Source organism: Sinohyriopsis cumingii, chromosome 14 (genome assembly GCF_028554795.1).
Source record: "Sinohyriopsis cumingii isolate HCF-2022 chromosome 14, ASM2855479v2, whole genome shotgun sequence".
Classification (NCBI taxonomy): Eukaryota; Metazoa; Mollusca; class Bivalvia; order Unionida; family Unionidae; genus Sinohyriopsis; species Sinohyriopsis cumingii.
Genome location: NC_142974.1, coordinates 67,641,559 through 67,663,726, shown reverse-complemented (window position 1 = coordinate 67,663,726; position 22,168 = coordinate 67,641,559). Strand labels below are relative to the sequence as shown.

General features: G+C 34.4%; 2 protein-coding genes across 3 annotated transcripts; one reads left to right on the top strand and one right to left on the bottom strand.

The window, feature by feature from the left end:
* Positions 1-3,976: 3,976 nt before the first annotated feature.
* LOC149784056 (uncharacterized) lies at positions 3,977-21,776 on the top strand. The gene is made up of 3 exons (XM_089933194.1): positions 3,977-4,180; positions 5,108-5,239; positions 21,203-21,776. The coding sequence occupies exons 2-3, from the start codon at positions 5,132-5,134 to the stop codon at positions 21,434-21,436; spliced, it is 342 nt and encodes a 113-aa protein (XP_089789320.1). The 5' UTR covers positions 3,977-4,180; positions 5,108-5,131; the 3' UTR covers positions 21,437-21,776.
* Positions 12,111-20,612, bottom strand: LOC149784057 (uncharacterized). 2 transcript variants are annotated; one of them, XM_089932154.1, is made up of 8 exons: positions 19,508-20,612; positions 18,939-19,025; positions 17,104-17,178; positions 16,720-16,754; positions 16,017-16,091; positions 15,576-15,638; positions 14,949-15,029; positions 12,111-14,423 (listed from the first exon to the last, which is right to left on the bottom strand). In XM_089932154.1, exons 3-8 carry the CDS (start codon positions 17,163-17,165, stop codon positions 14,302-14,304), a joined length of 438 nt encoding a protein of 145 aa, XP_089788280.1. In that variant the 5' UTR covers positions 17,166-17,178; positions 18,939-19,025; positions 19,508-20,612; the 3' UTR covers positions 12,111-14,301. The 2 variants fall into 2 exon arrangements, with proteins under 2 accessions (XP_089788280.1, XP_089788279.1); XM_089932153.1 differs by lacking the exons at positions 18,939-19,025; positions 19,508-20,612 and having other exon boundaries at positions 17,104-17,347.
* Positions 21,777-22,168: the final 392 nt, after the last annotated feature.

Below are 22,168 nucleotides of genomic sequence, written 5' to 3'. Positions count from 1 at the left end.
GATATTGTGATATAGACCTTCATGGTTGTACATGTGTTATGTAGTGTAAATTCTCTATATTAGACCCTTCAAGCTGGGATATTGTGATATAGACCTTCATGGTTGTACATGTGTTATGTAGTGTAAATTTTCTATATTAGACCCTTCAAGCTGGGATATTGTGATATAGACCTTCATGGCTGTACATGTGTTATGTAGTGTAAATTCTCTATATTAGACCCTTCAAGCTGGGATATTGTGATATAGACCTTCATGGCTGTACATGTGTTATGTAGTGTAAATTCTCTATATTAGACCCTTGAAGCTGGGATATTGTGATATAGACCTTCATGGTTGTACATGTGTTATGTAGTGTAAATTTTCTATATTAGACCCTTCAAGCTGGGATATTGTGATATAGACCTTCATGGCTGTACATGTGTTATGTAGTGTAAATTCTCTATATTAGACCCTTCAAGCTGGGATATTGTGATATAGACCTTCATGGCTGTACATGTGTTATGTAGTGTAAATTCTCTATATTAGACCCTTCAAGCTGGGATATTGTGATATAGACCTTCATGGTTGTACATGTGTTATGTAGTGTAAATTCTCTATATTAGACCCTTCAAGCTGGGATATTGTGATATAGACCTTCATGGCTGTACATGTGTTATGTAGTGTAAATTCTCTATATTAGACCCTTCAAGCTGGGATATTGTGATATAGACCTTCATGGTTGTACATGTGTTATGTAGTGTAAATTTTCTATATTAGACCCTTCAAGCTGGGATATTGTGATATAGACCTTCATGGTTGTACATGTGTTATGTAGTGTAAATTTTCTATATTAGACCCTTCAAGCTGGGATATTGTGATATAGACCTTCATGGCTGTACATGTGTTATGTAGTGTAAATTCTCTATATTAGACCCTTCAAGCTGGGATATTGTGATATAGACCTTCATGGTTGTACATGTGTTATGTAGTGTAAATTCTCTATATTAGACCCTTCAAGCTGGGTCAATAATAGCTATGTTTTTATTGTATGCACACTTTCTGAAATTTTATTCATCCATGGGCTAATAGTATTTGTGCTTTTAGAAAAATTTGACAGTTGGCATGTGTGATCATTGTGATAAAGTGACCAAGATGTCAGCACATATCATACTAGAACACCCTGGACCTTGGTCATGCATTGGTACCCTGGGGTTTATTTCTATAATCTCCCCACAACCCTCACCACCAAGAAATTAGCCTTAGAGTCATAACTTAATAAATATAATAAAGTAACTTATATATATATATATATATATATATATATATATATATATATATATATATATATATATATATATATATATATATATATATATATATATATATATATATATATATATGTGTGTGTGTGTGTGTGTGTGTGTAGCAGATACCCTTTCTCATACAGAGGGTGGACTCATTGGACTCATTTTTATTGTACTCTGACATGCAGCCAGCAACCCATCCTGCCTAATGGTCTGGGAAATTTATTTTGACTTTAAATGTATATTTCAACATATTTTTCACTTTTTAAGCAATACTTGCAGTTTTGATCTATTTTGGTAGTGTTGTTCACATAGGTTTGTTTTCAAATGTACTCACAATATGTAACATTGGTTGGATGATGTTTTACACATTTGTCTATCTATCCATGACTGTGGTTTTATGAAAGTATGCTAAGCAAGAATTTATCAACATTTCCACATTGCTAGTTAACTTAAATTCTTTTCTTTATTTTTAGATCCATGTGCCCAGTTGACCACATACCAGAAGCAGAAGTCCAAAAGAGTGGAAAATTGGACTGCAATCCAGGATCAACTTTTGAATATTGGAATGGAAGTGACCTTTATGCCTCCTAGCCACACCTGCATCTCATGTACTCAGACTGTTGACCAAATTTTTCGTTGCATGGATTGTGGTACATCAGCACTATATTGTCAGGCTTGCATAAGTATTTTCCACAGCCTGCCTCATCTTCACATGTTTGAAGCATTTAAGGTATAACGATAAAGGAAAATAGATTATACAACATACATCTTGCTTAAAAGGTTTATTCTTTGTTTATCAAAAATCTGTTAAAACACTGTAAAGCCTTTATAATAAGCATTTGTGTATTTTTTAAGTAAAGTTTGTATATGCTTATTTAGATAGGAATGTATCTGGATGCAACTGTATATAATCTTATCTTTTGAAAATCTTTGGTTAAGAAAATTTATAAGGATGGAGAAGGTATAATCTGAACAATGGTGGTATTGAAATAGTCATGCTGATAACTTAATGAAGAAGAAAACAATCAGTAAAGTACAATTTTGTGTATTTATTGGCAGAAAATTTGCTTTGAAAATACAGTAAGGTACAGTTCTGCTTGGACAGACTTTGTACTCGATTTCTTTGGCACCTAAACTTCAGGCCGTAAATCTAGTTTTTGTCCAAGGTTTTTTCTTTCCTATAACAGAGATTGTGGGAAGGTAATTGAAGCAATTTCACTTTTCAGATTATGTTAACAAAAGAGCTAATTTATTCAACTTTATTGTGCTGACAGGTCATACAACTTGCTTTTATTTTCACTTTCACATTTTCAGATTTGTTTTTCGAATAAGATTGTAATCACTGATTTTTCTTTTCCCAGAATGGTACCTTCATATATGTTCACATGGATACACCAGTATGGACATGACCAGACAATCATACTTGCATATCCAGCTATCACCAAGACATTGTCATAATAGATGACAAAGGTAATATGTCATAAGATGTTAATATATAAATAGTTAAACGTTTGAAACCTTTGTCATTTTAGAAAGAAGCCGTCACTTTCTGCAGTGTGGGAGCAATTGGTCCGATATTAACCAGTGAATCTAATCCTAAGGTTTTGTTCAGTGCTAACATTTTTTATCATGTTAGGAGGTTAAGTACACATTATACAGACCACCCATACAGTGATGTATATTTGTCAATTCATACTTGAAATATTCTGAATTTGGGTATAGTAGCCTTCATAAATAAAATCCTTGAATTTCAATACAGTTCATATTGTTCCTGAAAAGTCATTTAATTGTTTGAAAATCTCTGCACAAAACTTTAATCCAGCTGATAGAATGCATATGTTACAACTGAATGAAATAGGTCACTTGTGAAATTAAGAATTCTGATATTTATGCATTATAACCCACCCACCCCCGAATACATAATTAAACTGGAATCAAATTTAGTGGATTAAATGATATACAATACTGGTGGATTACAGTGCAAGACAGGCAGAAGGTTCAGTTTCAATACCCTTCTGCATGGACCATTTTAGCATTAAACTAATGGGTGAGTTATAGCTTGGTGATGTGGTTGCTTTGCCTTTGTTTTTATATCCCTCCCAATTTTGTATGATAGAAAATTCATTTAAAAAGATGCTGTGAAAATTTTTACCTGTGTGCCCAAGTTGCAAACTATTCTGTAATGATGTCTGTATATATGTTCCCTGTATCATTTTCACACCAATAACTCTGCCATGTACCATGTTTTGGCTGGCTTTCACTTTAGCTATGGAGGAAGCCTATCATTTTCAGGATCGCCATGTCATTGTTAAAGTTCACTGTGACTGAAACTGAAATAGGTTTCTGCGCATGAAGAACAGTTCTGTCTCAAAGACCTAAACTTTGTTAATGACTTACATGTGGTTTAAGGAAGAAATATATTGATTTTTGTTCAAATGTTAACATTGGGAAGACATAATATATCCTTGATCTCCAAGAAACAATGAATAGGAACAATTGTTCCAATGCCTTCTATGAAATGTCATCAGTTGTCTGTATTACCTGCTATTATAAGTTGAATTTATCAACAAATGACTGTAAATATGTTCATATCATTGGAACCAAAGACTGAATATTCTACATGCATTTGCTTCCAGGCAGACAACATAAGCGAGTCATGAAATTTTGCAGTTTTGAATTTCCAGGTGAGACCATGCTGAGAAGCTACCTGTGGCCATCATCATCAGAGAAGCCAGTACTTGCTTTCCACAAAGGCCTTCTTGAGTGGTTGACAGCACTTATGTTGGAGTGCCAGGTGTCTGCTAAAGGATTTTGTGAAGCTTTGAAAGCGAAGCACTCTAAACATCAGCAAGGCCTGAATTAGAGTTAGATGCTTACACATTAAATTTTAAGAGGTAGATTGAAATATTTTCTTAAATGTATATACATTTAGTCAAATGCATGTCATGGAGAAATCTTAAACTCTCGCAGACACTATTTTTAATAAGAAATGTATATTGCTGGATCTGAAGTAATTTGTTTAATTCTAATTACGTTGAAGTTTTAATGCTGCATTGTATCACTGAAGAGTACTAGTTGATATTTGTTTCCACATGTTGTATGGACACAGAGACATTTGGATAAGTGGAGTTTGTTAATGTTGGCTTTTTTAAATTTGCTTTTCAAAACTGTGTCTAAGGTTCACTTTATTATTGTATATATTGTTAAGTTGGAAATGTAAAAGATGTTCTGATAATTAATTTTAGAATGAGTTTACAGTGATTTCTTCTTGCAATTGTTTTTTTTTTGCATCCAGACCACTCCGGTGGCCTAGTGGTTAGAGCGTCTGCCTCGGATGTGGGAGGTCATGGGTTCGATCCCCGGCCAAGTCATGCCAAAGACTTACAAAAATGGTACTAACAGCTGCCTCGCTTGGCACTCAGCATTAAGAGGTTAGTGTTAGGACTGGTCGGCCCGGTGTCAGGATAATGTGACTGGGTGGGACATCATGCTACATGTCTGCGGCATGATGCCCCAGTGCTAGACATCACTATAAACTGCCACATTGCAGACATCATAGCAATATGACTGAAAAATTGTTAAAGCTACGTTAAAAATCCAAATCACATCACATCACATCTTTGCATCCAAGTGTTTCATACTTTGTTGTATTGTGCTAAGTCTTCTACATTGTGTAGCTGTGTTTAGTCACTGTCATGAGAAAAATTATTGTAATATAGCATGTTGCAAGGAAACCTGTTTTAAGCAGGCAGATTTTATTAATAGAATCAGAAGTGAACATAAATCTGGTTTCAATTTTATTATATTTTTCTCTTTTCCAGGTGAACAATGTGTACAAAATTTTGATGAAAGAGTGCCTGATCCAGTATCGAAATTTCCAACACAGATTTTGCCACCCTAAGCATCTGTGTGAAGATCTTGGTACAGGGACTCAGTGTCCAGCATGCTTTCAAGTACATTTATTATCTTCCTTTTTATATAGAAAATGAATTATAAATGTTCATAAATATTTCAACCTTTTTTCTTAATTTTCTTATCAGTATTAAACTTTGTTTGTCAAATATAACATACGAGTCCAATGCTATGAGAAATAATGAACCAGGAGATCAGTGCATGTCCTTTCTGTGTTACTAATGACTAATGTAAACAAATAAAACTTTAGAACATGTAAACTCATTTTGGTTCCCTCCAGCTGAATACTGTTGTCTATACTTGGTAGTGTTGGGTGTTATACCTCTTGATCTCAGAAATATCCTTATTGAACATTTAGGGGCTGTTTGTTTAGTAATGGTGCACAAAGGGGGTAGGTGGGTTTGAAATTTGCATATGTGTGCATTGGGGTGGTGGTTAAGACCATTTAGTACATATGTGCCTAATGACATAAACTATATTATAGCTATGAGTAAAACTTACATGTCTTAGCCAGCAACAAATAGCCCATAGTATTGGCACACCTTCCAATGTTTTTACACTCCATTACTGATTTTAAAAATGAAAAGCATCAAGGAAATAAGTTATAAATATGTGCAGGAAATAATTTTTGATTGTGTAAGAGGGTAGTATTCCATTCAGTGCATTGCACTTGCATGTTAAGTGGGTGTGATCAAGTAAAAGCCAAAGTGTACTCATAGGGATGGGGGTAGGAAAAAGTACACCATTAAATATGGGAAGGTGAAAAAAAATTGGCCATTTTTTGTCATGTATTCTAAATGGACTCCTCCTTACAAGTTTTCTTCTCAATGCTTATAGTGAAAGTTATATTCTGTCAACCAAATTTTATATACATATAGAATAAGAAAGGCACCAGTCATTCTTAATGTTATTGAGGGCTGAGATTAAGTTCACTGTTAATTCTACTATCTAATCACTTCAGTCCCCTCTTCTGTATATATAGTGCAGTTTAAAAAATTTGTTGCCTTGTTTTGATCATACAGTTATTGAAATGTAACCAATCTGGAGGACAGGTAGTCAGTGAAACTGCAAATAAAACTTGTATACACAATTACCTTGAATTAGTAGAAAACACCCTTTGATCTTGGGAATAATGGTAAATAGCACACATCAACTTTGCTTTAAGAAATGTCTCTGAGTGTTACTGTAATAAATGAAACCATACACAACTAGACATATGGAAAATGTTCATCCTTCATCGATTTGACTTGCTTTGAGTTCTCTACATTCATGTTGCCTATCTAATGTAACACTATCATATTTAACTAACTTGGCCATATTGCATGGAATACATTCTCTGTTTAATCATTGAAATAGGCAAGTCATGTTTGGTTTTATGCTGTTCACAATAAATTGTCAAACATATCTGTGTTTTGTTTTGTAGATAACACAAACATATGGTTATGTATTATTTTAAATTACCTGACTTTTTGATGATGTATTATTTCACTGTTTTGAAACCAACTTTTAATTTACGTGTCTTATTCCTGAATGGTCGAGTGGTCTAAAGTGCTCACCATTACAGATCACTGCCATCTCACCTCTGTCTGCATGGGTTCAAGTCTTGGGTTTGGCCAATGTGTGTATGTGAGAAAGCTTGCCAGTAGCTTCCGGTGGGTTGGTGATTCTTTCCGGAGTTTTCCCCAGTTCTTCCTTCACCATTTATACTGACCGTCATTTATAGCCTAACTTTTGCTGAAAAATGGCATTAAGCCCTATAACAACGTCTTATTATGTTCTCACTCTTTCATGACATGCCGTAATAACAATTTCAACAACCTGTATTAAATAATAGTGATCACATAAAATTCACTCACAAGATTTCATTCACAGGATTAACATTAAAATTCCTGTAACAAACAAATTCAAAGAATTATCACGTGCAATCTTTCTACTTTACTAAATACTTGTAATTGCAGTAATGTACATTTTCAAATATGGTTGTTTTAAGTTAATAAACATGAGTACATTTCTGACCCAATTTTGAAGCCGATTTGCAAAACTGGAACATAGTGTATAATTACACGTGAACATGGTGCACAAAGAGGGTATTTTATTTTTGTCAGAGATGGTATCAAATAGATTATTGTATTATTAGGACAAATTGTGTCTGCATTAAACACTCATGTTCACATACACTTACACATAAAGGAGACATTATAAAATACATGTCTGAAATCCAACATAGCCCGGAATAAAACTCATTAATCATACTTAACATTCTTTGGCAAAACATTGTACTGAGTACAGTCTCAGAATAGTCATTTGCTAAAATAACTATTAATGTACATGCGCAATTTACAGTATTCAAATAATGTAAACAAATGATGTGAAATTAATATGCTCTACATGTACACATGCAACAAGAGAATGCCATGTGTCAATAAATCCTTGCACTTAGTTCAGAAATTGCTATAGATTTGTGAGAAATGAGCCTATGGTGACACGATTTCTCACATTTATTCCTACAACTCATATTTACCTTTGATGAGTGTTTCAAATACAACTCCAAAAAGGTAATAATACTTGTATTTCTGAATTCATGCTGAAGCAGAAGTCATAAACAGGGGCTGATGCTCTACTGGTCACAAGGATTTTAGACCCATCAAGATAAGACCTTTTTTCTCATTTCAACTGCTCAGTGTTCCAATTATCTTGCATATATATTTGATTATTATCCTTTTCATTTATAACCAACCAGACATTATAGGAAGCCTTGCAGTGAAAAACACCGTATCAATACAACCATCCGTTTCTCCCAAGCGGTGATTAAAAGATTTTCATACTTACCAGCAATATTGTATGTCCGATTGTCAACATTTTCATTTAGGCCAACTGCAAAAGCCTAAATTTGTTTGGTGAGAAGAAATGTGACCCCCCATCCTACGCCCTCCCGCACCCACAAGAAGCTAATGGCAAGCTTTCTCACATATGAATATTGGCCGAATCCAAGACTCAAACCCATGCAGAGGTGAGATTGCAGTGATCTGTTCCGGAGAGCGCTTTAGACCACTCTGCCACCTTATTGTTATCTAGTTGCTCCTAAACGAAAAGGCACATATAAGATGTAAGGGCAAGACTAGGTGGTTCTTTCCTAAGTTTTCCCGGGTTCTTTCTCCACCAGTAATACTGGCCGCCACATATAGCCTATCGTGTGCTGAAGAATGGCGTTAAACCCAACAACAACAGATAAAATTAGGAATCTTTTAGTGAAGACCTCATGGCCTTGTATCGTTGTTTATACACTGTACCTGTCATACATATACTAAATCGATACTAGTATATGTATGACAAGTACCGTGTATAAGCAAAGATACGAGCCCATGTAGTGTAAAATCCATGTCGATATGTCATCGTAAGGGTAGTAGTGATAAGTTTTTCTAACTGAGCAATGTTAGACGTCCAAGACATTTTCATTCCGAACCGCCGATAACGTCGGATGAACGTGTCTTTCAAGCTTTTCTATGACAATCATCATAGTAATTTTGGAGGAGTATATACAACAAGCATGCACTAATGACCGATTAACGAAAGAGCATGTGTAAGATAGTATGATCTAGGACTAGCAGTCTTGGAACTTAAATTTCCGGATCGGTATGTCCAGTTGCATGAGAGAATTTTATTCATCTGAAGAATAAAATAAAACCTAGTTGTTATTACTCAACAAAATGATACTATGTGAGCGTTATTTAATCAGTGTGTATATAAATTACATAAATCTTCTTTTGCCTGATTTTATTTGCTTTAAACCAAAACTGTGAGCAAAACTATTGTATCATATAATCTATGTTCATTAAACGCTTAAATTTGTTTGGAGAAATAGTAAGCGTCTTAATCTAGTATGATGTCTAATGAAGTTACCTTTGGAGGAAATAAATCCGGACTACTTATAGCATTCGGAAAATTAGGAACTTGTTTTTGTTGTGGGAAGAAAATTGCTTATGGTCAGAAAAAAATTTATTTGACCTGCACGCCAGAAAAAGAGTAGGTACGGAAACTGAGAAAAAGATATGTTTCTGTTAATCCGAACGAAATGCATTTTGAGACCTCACGATCAGCGAATGATGTAATTTATGTTTATTCTCTATTGTATTCTCTAAAGACTTCGTTTGGTTTTTTAAAATTAAAAATAGGACATGTATTGTTATATGTTATAATCTTCTTTACCATTAGTAGACTGTGCAAAAAGTAATCCATAGCGAAATACAGGGTAAACACAGTTCCGACATGAGTTTTGTAATTTGTAAACATCTCGTTTGAAAAGTTATTAGTATTAACTAAATCTATCTATCTATCTATATATCTATCTATCTATCTATCTTATCTTATCTTATCTTATCTTATCTTATCTTATCTTATCTATCCATCCATCCATCCATCCATCAGAATAGTAACAAAGATATTGAATTCAAGTGATTTGACTTTGTTTATGTTTCTAGAACTAGTAATTTTTCTCTTTAAAATAGGTATGTATGATTAAATGTAAGAGGAATCTATCGTATTTAAATTATCTTCTGTTACGTTTTACTGTGAGCACATTGTATTAATGGTATGAATTATATCACCTTCAAATTTGTGTGTTTAATCTTCATCTTAATTCATTCCTTATTTTATATGGCATATATTCACCTGCTAAAACTTGTATATACAGGAACGGCCTTAAAAAACGCGGGCCCAATTTGGATCTGTTTGGCCGGGCCCCCTGTGAGCACGGCATTTGGAAATAAACTTTAAAACAAATTTTATATGAAATCGTACTTAAATTTTCTTCCTTCGCTTTAAAATTACTGTCTCTATAGATATCTCTGTTTAAATTACTTACGCGACGGGTCGATGTGAGAGCGAGTTCTGATTGTGCCTAATCGGTGCAATCCGTCTTAGGCCGGCCCAGTGTGTATGACTTTGACTGAAAACATATGAAAGTAAAATATGTGTACCTAAATCATTCTTTGCAAGCGAGGAACTATTTCAAAAAGTTCGTGACCTAAGCAAGTAAATATATGGTACATGTGAGAGAGGAGCTTTTAACAATGTTGATAACGGGCTTCAAAAGTACCATTCCATGATAAACTATCAAAAAATAAGTCAAACGCTGACAAATTGAAAAGAGCAGATATAGATGCTAAAGACCTAAGTTGCTAAGCTGAGAAATTCTGGTGACTATTATTTTCACATGCTACACTAATGTATGTTCGTATGAACATATCTTCTGGGTTGAACTGGTCTCGGTAAGTACGTTATTTAGCGCCAACGCTATTATAGTCAAGTACCTTACTCATGGACGTATTAAGAGGGTAGCTGACCCAAATTGCTCTTATGATAGTATTCGAAGACGCGCCCTTTCGGTCGGCATAACTCTTGTAATAAAGGAACATAAGTATGTTAACCCCACTGATGGCGCAGAAAGTACGTCCTTGGCTACTGATAAGCTTTCTCATATACTCATGTTTGTTGATTTGAGACTCGGAACTTTGGCGGATAGTGAGATGTGTGAGTGATATGTAAAGGCGAGCGCCTTAGACGATTGAACTATCCAGGGATGAGTTAGGGACAGATAAGCAAAATGCCAGTAAAACGTCTAGTAAAAAGTCTACTACCAGCCAATTTATAGAATGGGTTAAACAGCCCCATGCTAGAAAAAGTCACTTAGTGTTGCACATGAACATATCATGTGCAAGTTAATGGCTGACGAAACAATTATTTGTGTATGCTTGTCAGATTGGCCAATGTTTAGAATAGTGTTAGAAATCACCGGTAATCGAAACCAAACAAAAATATTTAACATCACGTATTACATGTGTGTGTATTTGTAACGTAGTTTTAACAATATGAGCCATAAACATACGATGTCTGCAGTGTGGTAGGTAATAGTGATCACTAGCAATGGTGCATCATGCTGTATACATGTGGCATCACGTCACACACATTCACATTATCCGGGGTTTGAACCCGCGACCTCCCACAACCGAGAAGAACGCTCTAAGCACTGGGACACTGGAGCGGTCCGGTTGCGTTATATATGAAGTATTGCTTCCTGCAATGAATCGGGTAGATATCATGGGAGTGTGAAAAGCATGTAATGATGACCTATTTTTTTAAAAAAAATAGTGATTGGAGTATCCATCACGATCATGGTATCCATTAGCCTTCTTGACTATAAATCCAACAGTGTAGAAGAATGGGACCAAATGCATCTATGCTTACAGAGACTTCATATCAAATATGCTTTTATATTATGAAGCAAAATTATAAGGATATTAATATCATTATCAACAGAAAAAGCAAAAGCTGGGCTCTGAAAATGGCTACAAACTCAGCCAATCAGATTAAAGATCACCACATTCATAAGTATGACCCTCGATCATTAATTAACTCTTCATTTATGTATGTCTATATTGAAAGCTTCATCAAAATTAGATCAGAAATGTCCACTCCAGAGTTGCATACTCACCTCATTTCAAAGCATGGATTTATTTCATGATAATACTCATTTGATAGCTGAGTGATATAAGCCCATATTAGAAGTTTGATCAAGATTGGATCAGAAATCTCTGCTCCAGAAACATAATAATGTTGCAAACTTTAGGAATATAGTAATGTCCCAAACTTAAATTTGACTACTGACACAGATGTGAAAGTTTTACAACTTTCAAAACTTTTAACACTGTTGATACTAACAGTGCGATCAGAAAATGATACCCATGTCTTTTGGCAAACCAATGAGCAACAAAAGCTGACAAAATGGGGGAAAATAAACTGTAATGAAATTTAAGGTTGAACCCTTGTTCAAAAAGTCTGGTGATGTGGAAAATGGTGGGGTAAAATAAACAAAACATATTTAAAATAGATGGATTTTATTGATATATAATCAGCATAAAAATCTTCCAAGTAACAATTTCAACATCATTTTTAATAACAAGTGTGGTAGTACATGTTCATGGTAAACAAGATTTTATGTACATCTACTAATACAGTTTACTTAATTCTAAACTGTCCATCTAACATATAATTTACTGTCAAAGTGCTTTGTTAAGGACTATACCTTCTTTTTTAACAGTGGAAAAAATAAATAAGTAAACTGTAAACTCCTAGTCTAATGAAAATTATTTCTAAAATGCTGGTACAATCTTATCTAAAGTACATTATGCCCAAAGACATGTGTGCATATATATATATATATATATATATATATATATATATATATATATATATATATATATATATATATATATATATATATATATATATATATATATATGTATGTATGTATGTATATATGCACTTTATTATAAACTTGCACACACATTAAATATGACCACAAATATTATAAACATTCTAAATTTGTTTACTGTCCAGAACAGGTGGATTTTTATTAAAATTAACACCTCACAATGTTACATTATAAACACAACTGATACATTAGACTTGCATATTTAATATACATATAAATTTCACTGAAAATTCGCACATCATAAATTTGCTTACTGCCCCCACAAGTAAAGATTTATGAAATTAACATCTCCAGTGGTTACACTACAAAGTTGTCTATAGCAAACACATCTATAAGATACATATAAACTTCACAACAAACTCACTCTTCAGTACAAATGATCACAAACATCTTACAAATACTTAACTTAATGGCTCTGACACAAAATTTTATACCTGGTAACTATGACAACACGTGTAACATATATAAAACACTTGAGAAAGTCAACATCTGTACACATTACATCACTTTCTCGACACCATTTAAAAAAATTATATGAACAACAGTATGATCATGCAGATGCTTCACATAAGAAACAGGTGCAATTTAAAGGATCTGTGGTGTTGGTATAAAGTTAGTCTGGTTTCCTGACTAATTTTACTAATTCTAAGATGACACCCGGATCCAAATAAAACACACATGAACCAATTATACAGGTTTTTTGGCAACTATAATTTTTCCACAGATTTCGCTAGTATGCTTAAGTCTGTATTTTAAGAGTAATTTTTGTAAGACTTACTGCAAAATCGTAAGAGTTGGCAGGTCTGGACTAATAACATGTCTGAGATTCATACAAATATTTACTAAAATGATTCAAATCCTGTACAAATAGTTCAATCAATTATGGTTTATCTTTCTTGAATGTCTGACCAGGAAAGATGCGAGAACTGGTGACGTGAAGCAAACATGATCATTCAATTAAATATAGACTAATTATTAGTGTAAACATGACTATATTTAATAAAATCAGTTTTCTGTCACCATTTTTCTAAAATAATGACTAAGGAGAAAATGTATGACTCTTTATCTATGTGTGTTATTTAAAAGACAAATCAGACTCTTCTACCTTTATTGTGTTTCCTGATTTTTATTTCATACCAAAAAATTTCGTTGAACACGAATTGCTGTTTGAAAACAACAAAATAGAAACTGTGTTTAGCAACTTCAGACTCCAAATTAGATAAGCCTTGCCCCAGGAGGAAGCGTAAGCAGACTATTATAGCCAAAACCTGTCATTCAAATATAATCATGGAGAAAGCTTGCTCCCGTACCTTATAAATAAAATTCACTAGTTTACTGTTTAGTTTAGCACTGCCATTTTGATAGACTCATTCCATTTTGTGCCTCAGTATTCAATATGCTTAAAGAAACAGGACTAAAGTTACTGCCAAATTTATTCTATTTCTACCTGCAATGCACTCAAAACATTTAGAACATTTTTCTAAACAGTATTATTCAATTCTTTCTTACATTCTTTATCCAGTCTGAGTGTTAATTTACCTTGCACACATGATTCAATTATTTTGAGTGGCGACAGTGTGGTTTTGGAAAAAAGTTAAACAAGATCATGAGATATCTATATAAATTGGCATTTTAACTGCTTAGGTGCTGTTCAATTAAAACATACATGGTACCCAGGGAAGGCGCTTTCAAAGTGGAGTACTCACTAATAGATGCAATTTCGAATTTTCTTGTCATTTTAATATGAACTTTGTGAAAATGAACTACCCTGGCCGATATTTTTTGGGTATCATGTATGTTTAAATGGAACAGCCCTTAGCAAGCCTTCTACAGCTAAGAAACTAAATTTTCCTCTAGTTCCCATGTTGGCGTATCAAAATTTTTCCATTTGATAAGTTCTTTTCTTCTGCCCCTTTTCCTTTGCTGCAAAATCTGCTGAACCTCATAGATTTTAGCTACAATAAACAAAATAATGTGTGCATTCAGTAAATAACTGAGTAGACTTAGTAATTGTCAGAGCACATATATGGGATGTTACTGGTTTAGTAATATTCATAGATATACTCCACTGGATTCCTATAATTACATATATCGAAATCCATTTAGCACACCTGCAGATTTATGAAAGTTACTGCGACTGTCATACATAAATAACACAAAAGTTGTGGATGTAAAAATTATTTTAAGTTGCCTATATTTTGTGTAATAATTTATGCCACTTCTTTACTGAGGTCAATCAATCAGTTACACTGCTAATCACATCTAAAAGCAGATGGTTTTGTGTTGTATGCACGTGAACAGGAAACGTGCATTAAATGAAGAGTCTAATGGCTAAGATTGCATATATTGTGCAAGAACTCAACAGGCTATTGCATCTGCAGTGTGTTGTGAGCTTAACACATGCTATTCTGATAATCCATGTGGAAAACACTGAATCAAATAATCAATTTTATTGGACAAAGAAATTTATATTATCTTACATGATGAGGGCTCGACTGACACTTCATTGGATTCTGGGAATTCGCTGGATCCAACAGCACCCAACAAAATGGCAACAACATCTGAAATTCAAATTTGTGCCCGTGTTACTTCAAGGCTAATATTCATTTATAAATTCACTTATACCAAGTCCTAGTGAAAGCTTGATTTCAAAATTGCCACACTATGTTTTGTAAAAATAGTTCTCTGTTTAAATTGCAATATAAATTATAAGGGTTCAAATACTACTGCATAATTACCATAAAAGGGACAGAGAAACAGTCATACAAAAACATGTATGCGATCTAAGAAGAAAAAATTGCATACATTTTAAAGATGAAAAATGTTAGGCAAGATAAACTTTTAGGAGATGAACCTGATTACAATATGTTTTGGTTAGAGCTTATCAGTGCTGTTACCAAAAAGATGGCTAACAATACATGGTTGCTTTAAATAAATTAAATGAATACAGTGATATGTCAACATTTAACATGTGCTTCTGGGACACATACCAAGTATCAACACAAATCCTGATACTCTAAAGGTTCAACATATTGGCTTTTGGTTTTAAAACATACTCTGTAACGAAATCTTATTGCAAAAATAGGAACTATAGAAGCCATTAATACCTTTACTTAATGATGGAATCATGGCTTCATTGTCTGACTGTTGAGCTGTTTCAGTAGTCCCACCTGTAATTTTTAAAGTATGTATCAACTATTTAGCAGAGGGTCAGTCCTGTAACTGTTCAAATAAGCATATAATATTCAACAAAATTAGCTACAACATGTAATGGACACTATAGCAAGTAATACATCCATACATTATTTTGTAGTAGCATACACATGCCATGGCATTACTCCTGTGTGAAGAAGCTTAAGCATAAATTGTATCTCTTTATCTACAGGCTTAGACAAAATTAGACTAAATATCACATTTAAAGACCCAATAAAATAATTACATTTGCAATTACTGAATGTTACTGCATAATAAACACACTGGTTTCTGATTTTTAAACATAGTATGTATTGATATATTGCTGCAGAAACACAAGTCATTAATAAATTTACTTTGTGAAGGAATAATGGCTTCATTTTCCAACTGTTCAGGACCAGCTGTTTCAGTTTCAGTTTCAGATGGCCTACCTGCAATTTTAAAGGTATGTATCACAGTTAGCAGACTGGCTTGTAATTGTTCCAAAAATCACTTAATATTCAAATAAATTAGTTATGACATGTAAAAGCAGAACTTAATGTTTGAATATTAAGACTGCCAAAATGGATAAGACATTAAAATGAGGAACACACCATGTATTATTTTGGGGCAACATACATGATACATGGCATTAATCATGTGTGTAAAGACGGTTATGGCAAATTTTATGTGCTTATCAACAGGCTTAGACAAAAAGGGACAAAATATCACATCTAAAGACCCCAACAAAAGCATTGAATTTACTGAATGTTACATCATAATAAATGCTTTAAGTTTTAAAGGTAACAAAACAGTTAAGTCCACACTTACTTTTCTCACTGCTCCTGCCCAGCTGTTGCAACTCGTCTAAGTCTGAATGTATGTAGTGCATTACGTACAGATGCAAGACAGTGACTTATACATGCTTATATATCCAAATGAAGTTTGCAAGAAGAAAAAAATCTCAAGCTCATAATGAAGCATTATTCCATACAATAAACTTGTTACTGATAAGCATGAAAAAATGTTTAAAATAAATACACTCAATTAAAAAATATTAGTGTAATCACATATACATACCTTCATTTCCAAGTGCGGGAGCGTTGCTTGGTTGACTATGGAGAAAAATGCAAACTACAGATATACCTTGGTCTTTTGTGGATATATATATATATATATATATATATATGTATATGTATAATTGTATAATTGTGGTATACGGCTTGTCAAATATTAACATAGCCATTTTAAGAACTCGAGGATTACATCATGTACTTTAAAAAGCCATTCATATTACACAAACTGTACTTCAATCAAAACATATCTGCTTAAATGCATCAAATTTTCTGTTTTAAGCTCGAACAATTAAGTTCTTAATTGTAATATGCAGAAGCACATCTAAGTGCAACATTTTCTTCCATGTGTTAAAATTTGATCTTGAATGAAGAAAGTAAGATCAGACACCTTAATACAATGATCTCAATATCTTTGACACTCATAATGCTCTTTTGCGTCTTCAATCCCATGCAACTAGGCTCCCTGTAATGATAAAAATAATGTTTCAACTTGACATTTGTTTATATACTTGTACTATGAAATGAAAAATAAAAAATTCTAACAAACATCAAATCATAGGTACAGGTATCACTACAACATTGATAGTATATAAATTAAGATCTGTATTAAACGAAAAACATTAGCATTGAGCAAATTAATGTTACCTGGACAGAAATTTAAAAAGAAACATTAGCTATGTTTTAAACAAGTTGTCATTTTTTGCAGTTTTGAAGAAGTTACAGATACAAGTTGACATGAAAGAAGAAAAATTTGGACACAAGGATTATATTTTAGTATTGCTTACAAAATAGTGTGAGGGCCCAGAGTGACCGAGTGGTCTAAAGTGCTCTCCGTTACAGATTGCTGCCATCTCACCTCTGTCTGCGTGGATTCGAGTCTCGGATTTGGCCAATGTGGGCATGTGAGAAAGCTTGCCAGCAGCTTCCCGAGGGCCGGTGGTTCTTTCTGGGGATTTCCCGGATTCTTCCTCCACCATTAATGCTGGCCGCCATGTATGGTGTTAAACCCTACAACAACAAATAGTGCTCTCTGCTCCAAATTCTCTGATGTGCTTATAATGATGTCTTGTGCATTATGTTATGTGTGCAAAAAAATGAGCAAAGACCCGTTCTGGGTAAACCAGTAGCTTTAATGAGTTCCTGATTAAGTAAAGGTAGAATGATCCAGTGGCCTAAGTGGTTAGAGTTTCAACCTTGGATGCAGGAAGTTGCAGGTTCAACACCCACCCACCCCCAGACATACCAAAGATTTATAAAAATGGTAATAACAGCTGCTTCATTAGGCACACAGCAGTAAGAGGTTAGTGTTAGGACTAGTCAGTCTGGTGTCAAGATAATGTGACTGGGTGAGACATCATGCGACATCATGCTACATGTCTGTGGCATGATGCCACACTGCAGATATGACAGCGATATAGCTGAAATTTTTTTAAAGCTAGGTTAAAAATCTAAACAAAGACACACACACACACATAATGGTCAATGATTCTTGTATCTGAACTTAACACTACTGGGTAGGTTTTTAACTTCCAATCTGTATTTTCCCTCTTTAATTGTCTTGTAGGGCACTTGATGCTTTCCGGTTGCTTTTTCTGTATGGAGAATACAAAGTAATGTAGAACAAATTCATGGCAAACACAAAGACTGAGATACTGACTGCAGTCAGTAGAGTTTATTAAACTAGTACTTGTGGAAGATAAACAAAATGCAGCATATGGACTAAAGCAATAGGTAATGATATGAATTCACCTATGGGATAGCAGAAGTAACTGACAAATCATATATGCAGTGCATGTATATTAAGAAATATAAAAAATTACATTTATGGACAGTTATATTTTCCAAATAATTTTTCTATTTTTATGGGTTTGATTTATATTTTAAAGTATTGATGTACATATGCAGGATACATGGTACAAATTTCAAATTCTGTCTTTCAGATGGACTGGCATTACATAATAAATTTCATTTTGAGAAATACAACTTTCTCACAACTCTATTTTCAAGCATCATCATATCTACATATCTGGGCTAATGGTTATCTTAGTGATTTAGTGATTCACCTTTCATTTAAATCTGTAATAAGTCTGAAATCAACTGGGTTATTGCAACAAATTGACAGGTGCATTTTGAATATGTATATTCTGAAATGTTCAATATGTGTACATGGATGTCACTTGAGTAAATGAGTCTGTTACATACCTTTAAAAGAATTAACCTTACCCGAACAGTCATTGAATGTTTTTGTCACCAATCTGACTGCTTTTCTGTGGTCTTGATCTGCTTCCCTGTGTAACTTACATTCAGAGGCTGTAACAGTGAGTAATGATTTAATTGCAAGTGCAATTTTAAACATGACAAAATATGCATATGGCATGACATTTTTTATGAACATATGCAATTTTCAAGTCATCCTTTTTTAAAAGACTTCAAGGACTAAAAACAACAGGACAATTTATTTTAGTCCTTACACTGGTCAGGGGTTCCATGGAACACCTATTATGTTATGGCATGGTGTTTATCATACATTGGTGGAAAACGACACATCTCCATAGTCTACATCCAATTGTGTCATGCTGACGAAGGCTTCGGGGCAAGTTTAAATAGCTAATGGCAACAATGTCATGAGAAAACTCATCCCTATACCTGCCCTCAAACTTCACAAGAAAAATGATGCTAATGAGATAATAGTAAAATCTTGGTGCACATAAATTAATGTTACACTAGTATATGTCAACCATTAAAAAATATGATGCTTCCTACTGAGTTTGCTATAATAAAAACAAACTCACCCTGCATCTGAGATGCAACATTTTCCCTGATGCCACTCTGAAGAAAATAGCCATGGGCCCTGTTACTCCCAAACACACCAGTGCAGCCATCAGTGTCCACAAAGAGCCCACCAACATGAATCTCCAGACTGCCCAGAATATCACACTAAAGATTTAAAACAAAAATCCCTTGTAAGATAGACAAATGTTTCTTTCTTCTGTTTGCATTTATAATAGTGATAATTATATTTGAGCCATTAGTCACCTGCAGTACTGAATAACTTTGATACTATTGTTGTTGTTGTTGTTGTTGTATGGTTTAACGCCATTTTTCAGCACAAGATAGGCTATACATGTGTCACGTTTACCTGCTCGCGATTACGTAAGTCAGGAACAAAGGAATGGGTTAGCGCAATGAGTATTTCGACCTTGCACTGTTACGGCGATTTTGTTTGTACAAAAACCCTCCGTTAGGTGTTAACCCTAGCATATAGATGTTAAAAGCTTTGTTTTAAGAACAAAGGACCCTCAACGCTATTGTAAATCTCTCCGCTTGACAGATGGCCTGAGGCTCGTCTGTTAAGTTGAACCGACTGGGGGTAGAATTAATATCCAATCAGAACTGAGGAAGGGTGGGGCCATCTAGTCGAATCAGAACTTAACACTCATTTCAACTAATAACGAATTAGTGATTTGTAAGCCGTCGTACTGGTAAAGCAGAATATACTCACTCCGAGGGAGCCACTCGTGATTTGGCGGGAAAACTCTTAGTACATTCTAAGGACAGAAAGCTTTGTAAAGGTCAGTGAGCTATTTGCTTGATTGTTACAGAATGTTACGGCATTGTAATTGTAATTAAGTGCAATATGTATATTTACTTACTAGAATCGTTAACACGTTGTTCTAGTTGTTGTTCTAGGGTTTAACGCCATTTTTCAGCACAAGATAGGCTATACATGGCGGCCAGTATAACTGGTGGAGGAAGAACCCTGGAAAACCCAGGGAAGAACCACCGACCCACGAGAAGCTACTGGCAGGCTTTCCCACGTACCCACGCTAGCCGAGCCTTGGACTCGAACACACGCAGACAGAGGTGAGATGGCAGTGATCCGGAACAGTGAGCGCTTTAGACCACTCGGCCACTCATAGAATTATGCTTGTATTGTTTAAGTTACATGCGTACTTGAGAAATGAGCTATGATTATGTAGATTGCTCGCTCGTCAGTATTAGTATTGTATTTCGCTATTTAGTTACTTCGTAGTAAACTAGTGTATTATTCATGTGATATTCTAGATTTTGCCATTGTGAATTAAATGGTAGCTTGTAAAATGGTTGCAGTGTGTAAATTTAAATATGAATATTTGAATATTTGTGTACACTTGTGGGAGTGTAATGTACAGAAATGCGTCGGATTATTGTGATATTGTTGAGAATAATGAGATTAAGAATATATATATATATATATATATATATATATATATATATATATATATATATATATATATATTGATCTGACGCAATTTAGTGATATCTGTATGATAAGTAGGATACCGCTCTTATTGCAACGTTGTTTTTATAAGAACGTGTGTGTTTTTCGACGTGCTTGAATGCGTGACCAAAGATGTAGATAACCTTGATCTGATGATTGATTGATTGTTGATTTAGTGTGAGCGAGATGGCTAACACAAATACTAACGTCCTTGTGTTTTTCGTAGGAAGCTTTTGGGGACAGAGTAGTGAAGTCCCGAGTCTCAGAGAGACAGGATAGAAATAGGCGGAGAACGCCGGAAGGAGAAATAGAGAATAGAATTAGGCGGGGAACAAGCCTCGTTGAAGGAGAAAGAGAGAAAGAAAAGGAGGAGGAGAAAGGAAGACAAAAGGGGAGGAGGACAGGAAGAATTGGAGAACGCCGGAAGGAGGAAAGCAATTGGCGTAGTAAACTCAGATGATTAGAAACCAAGTACAGGGGAAAGCCATCTCACACTAAGATCACGTGATGAAATAGGTTGTCACATGGTCGAGAGGAAGCAGATTGGTTGAGAACTTAATATCGTTTAATTTGTATTATGTATTAAATTGTTATTCTTTTGGATTTCACCCTCGTATTCTTATTTATTTAATTGTCGGTATTGCTGACGGGGGGCTCGGAGCTTTACCTCTCTTATCACTAATATCACTTCCTACAAAAACGAGCCAGGGTGGGAATTCCTCAATAATTCAAATAAATATTGGGAGCATCCCACCCCAACGACTAACAGGGAGTTACATAGAACTTCACAGTGGGCGCTTCGTCCGGGATTTGAATTAGACATAAATATTATTTTACGACCTAAAGTTTATTTGTTAGGAAGTATTAGTGAACAGTGTGAGATATTTTCCATCCTGTGTATTTTGAATTTTTATGATTTTCTCATCTTGTGTTTGTTATTTTTGATATTTGCATGCTTGGTAGATCTTTAACTACTTGTAGTAATTGTGAAGCAAATATCGAGCAAATATCTTACCTGAACGAAATTAGTTGCTGTCGACAGGTAAGTATTTGGCTGGGAACTTGTAATATCTGTCCATTGTTAGTAAGGTCGAGACAAGGTATCACTTCCTATTAGTATAACAATATGGCTACAGAAAGGCAAATGATCAAGGAGTACCGTGCCATGGGTTCGGAAGATCTCGGATACGAG

Bases quoted from the DNA above. Each gene is read 5' to 3' on its own strand.
- LOC149784056 (XM_089933194.1), top strand. From the start codon at position 5,132: ATGAAAGAGTGCCTGATCCAGTATCGAAATTTCCAACACAGATTTTGC. The intron at 5,240-21,202 runs GTACATTTATTA...TGTTTTTCGTAG, and splicing joins AGTGTCCAGCATGCTTTCAA to GAAGCTTTTGGGGACAGAGT.
- LOC149784057 (XM_089932154.1), bottom strand. From the start codon at position 17,165: ATGGGATTGAAGACGCAAAAGAGCATTATGAGTGTCAAAGATATTGAG. The intron at 16,755-17,103 runs GTGTCTGATCTT...TTTTCTCCATAG, and splicing joins ATTGAGATCATTGTATTAAG to TCAACCAAGCAACGCTCCCG. The intron at 15,639-16,016 runs GTAAATTTATTA...TAAAAATTACAG, and splicing joins AGCCATTATTCCTTCACAAA to GTGGGACTACTGAAACAGCT.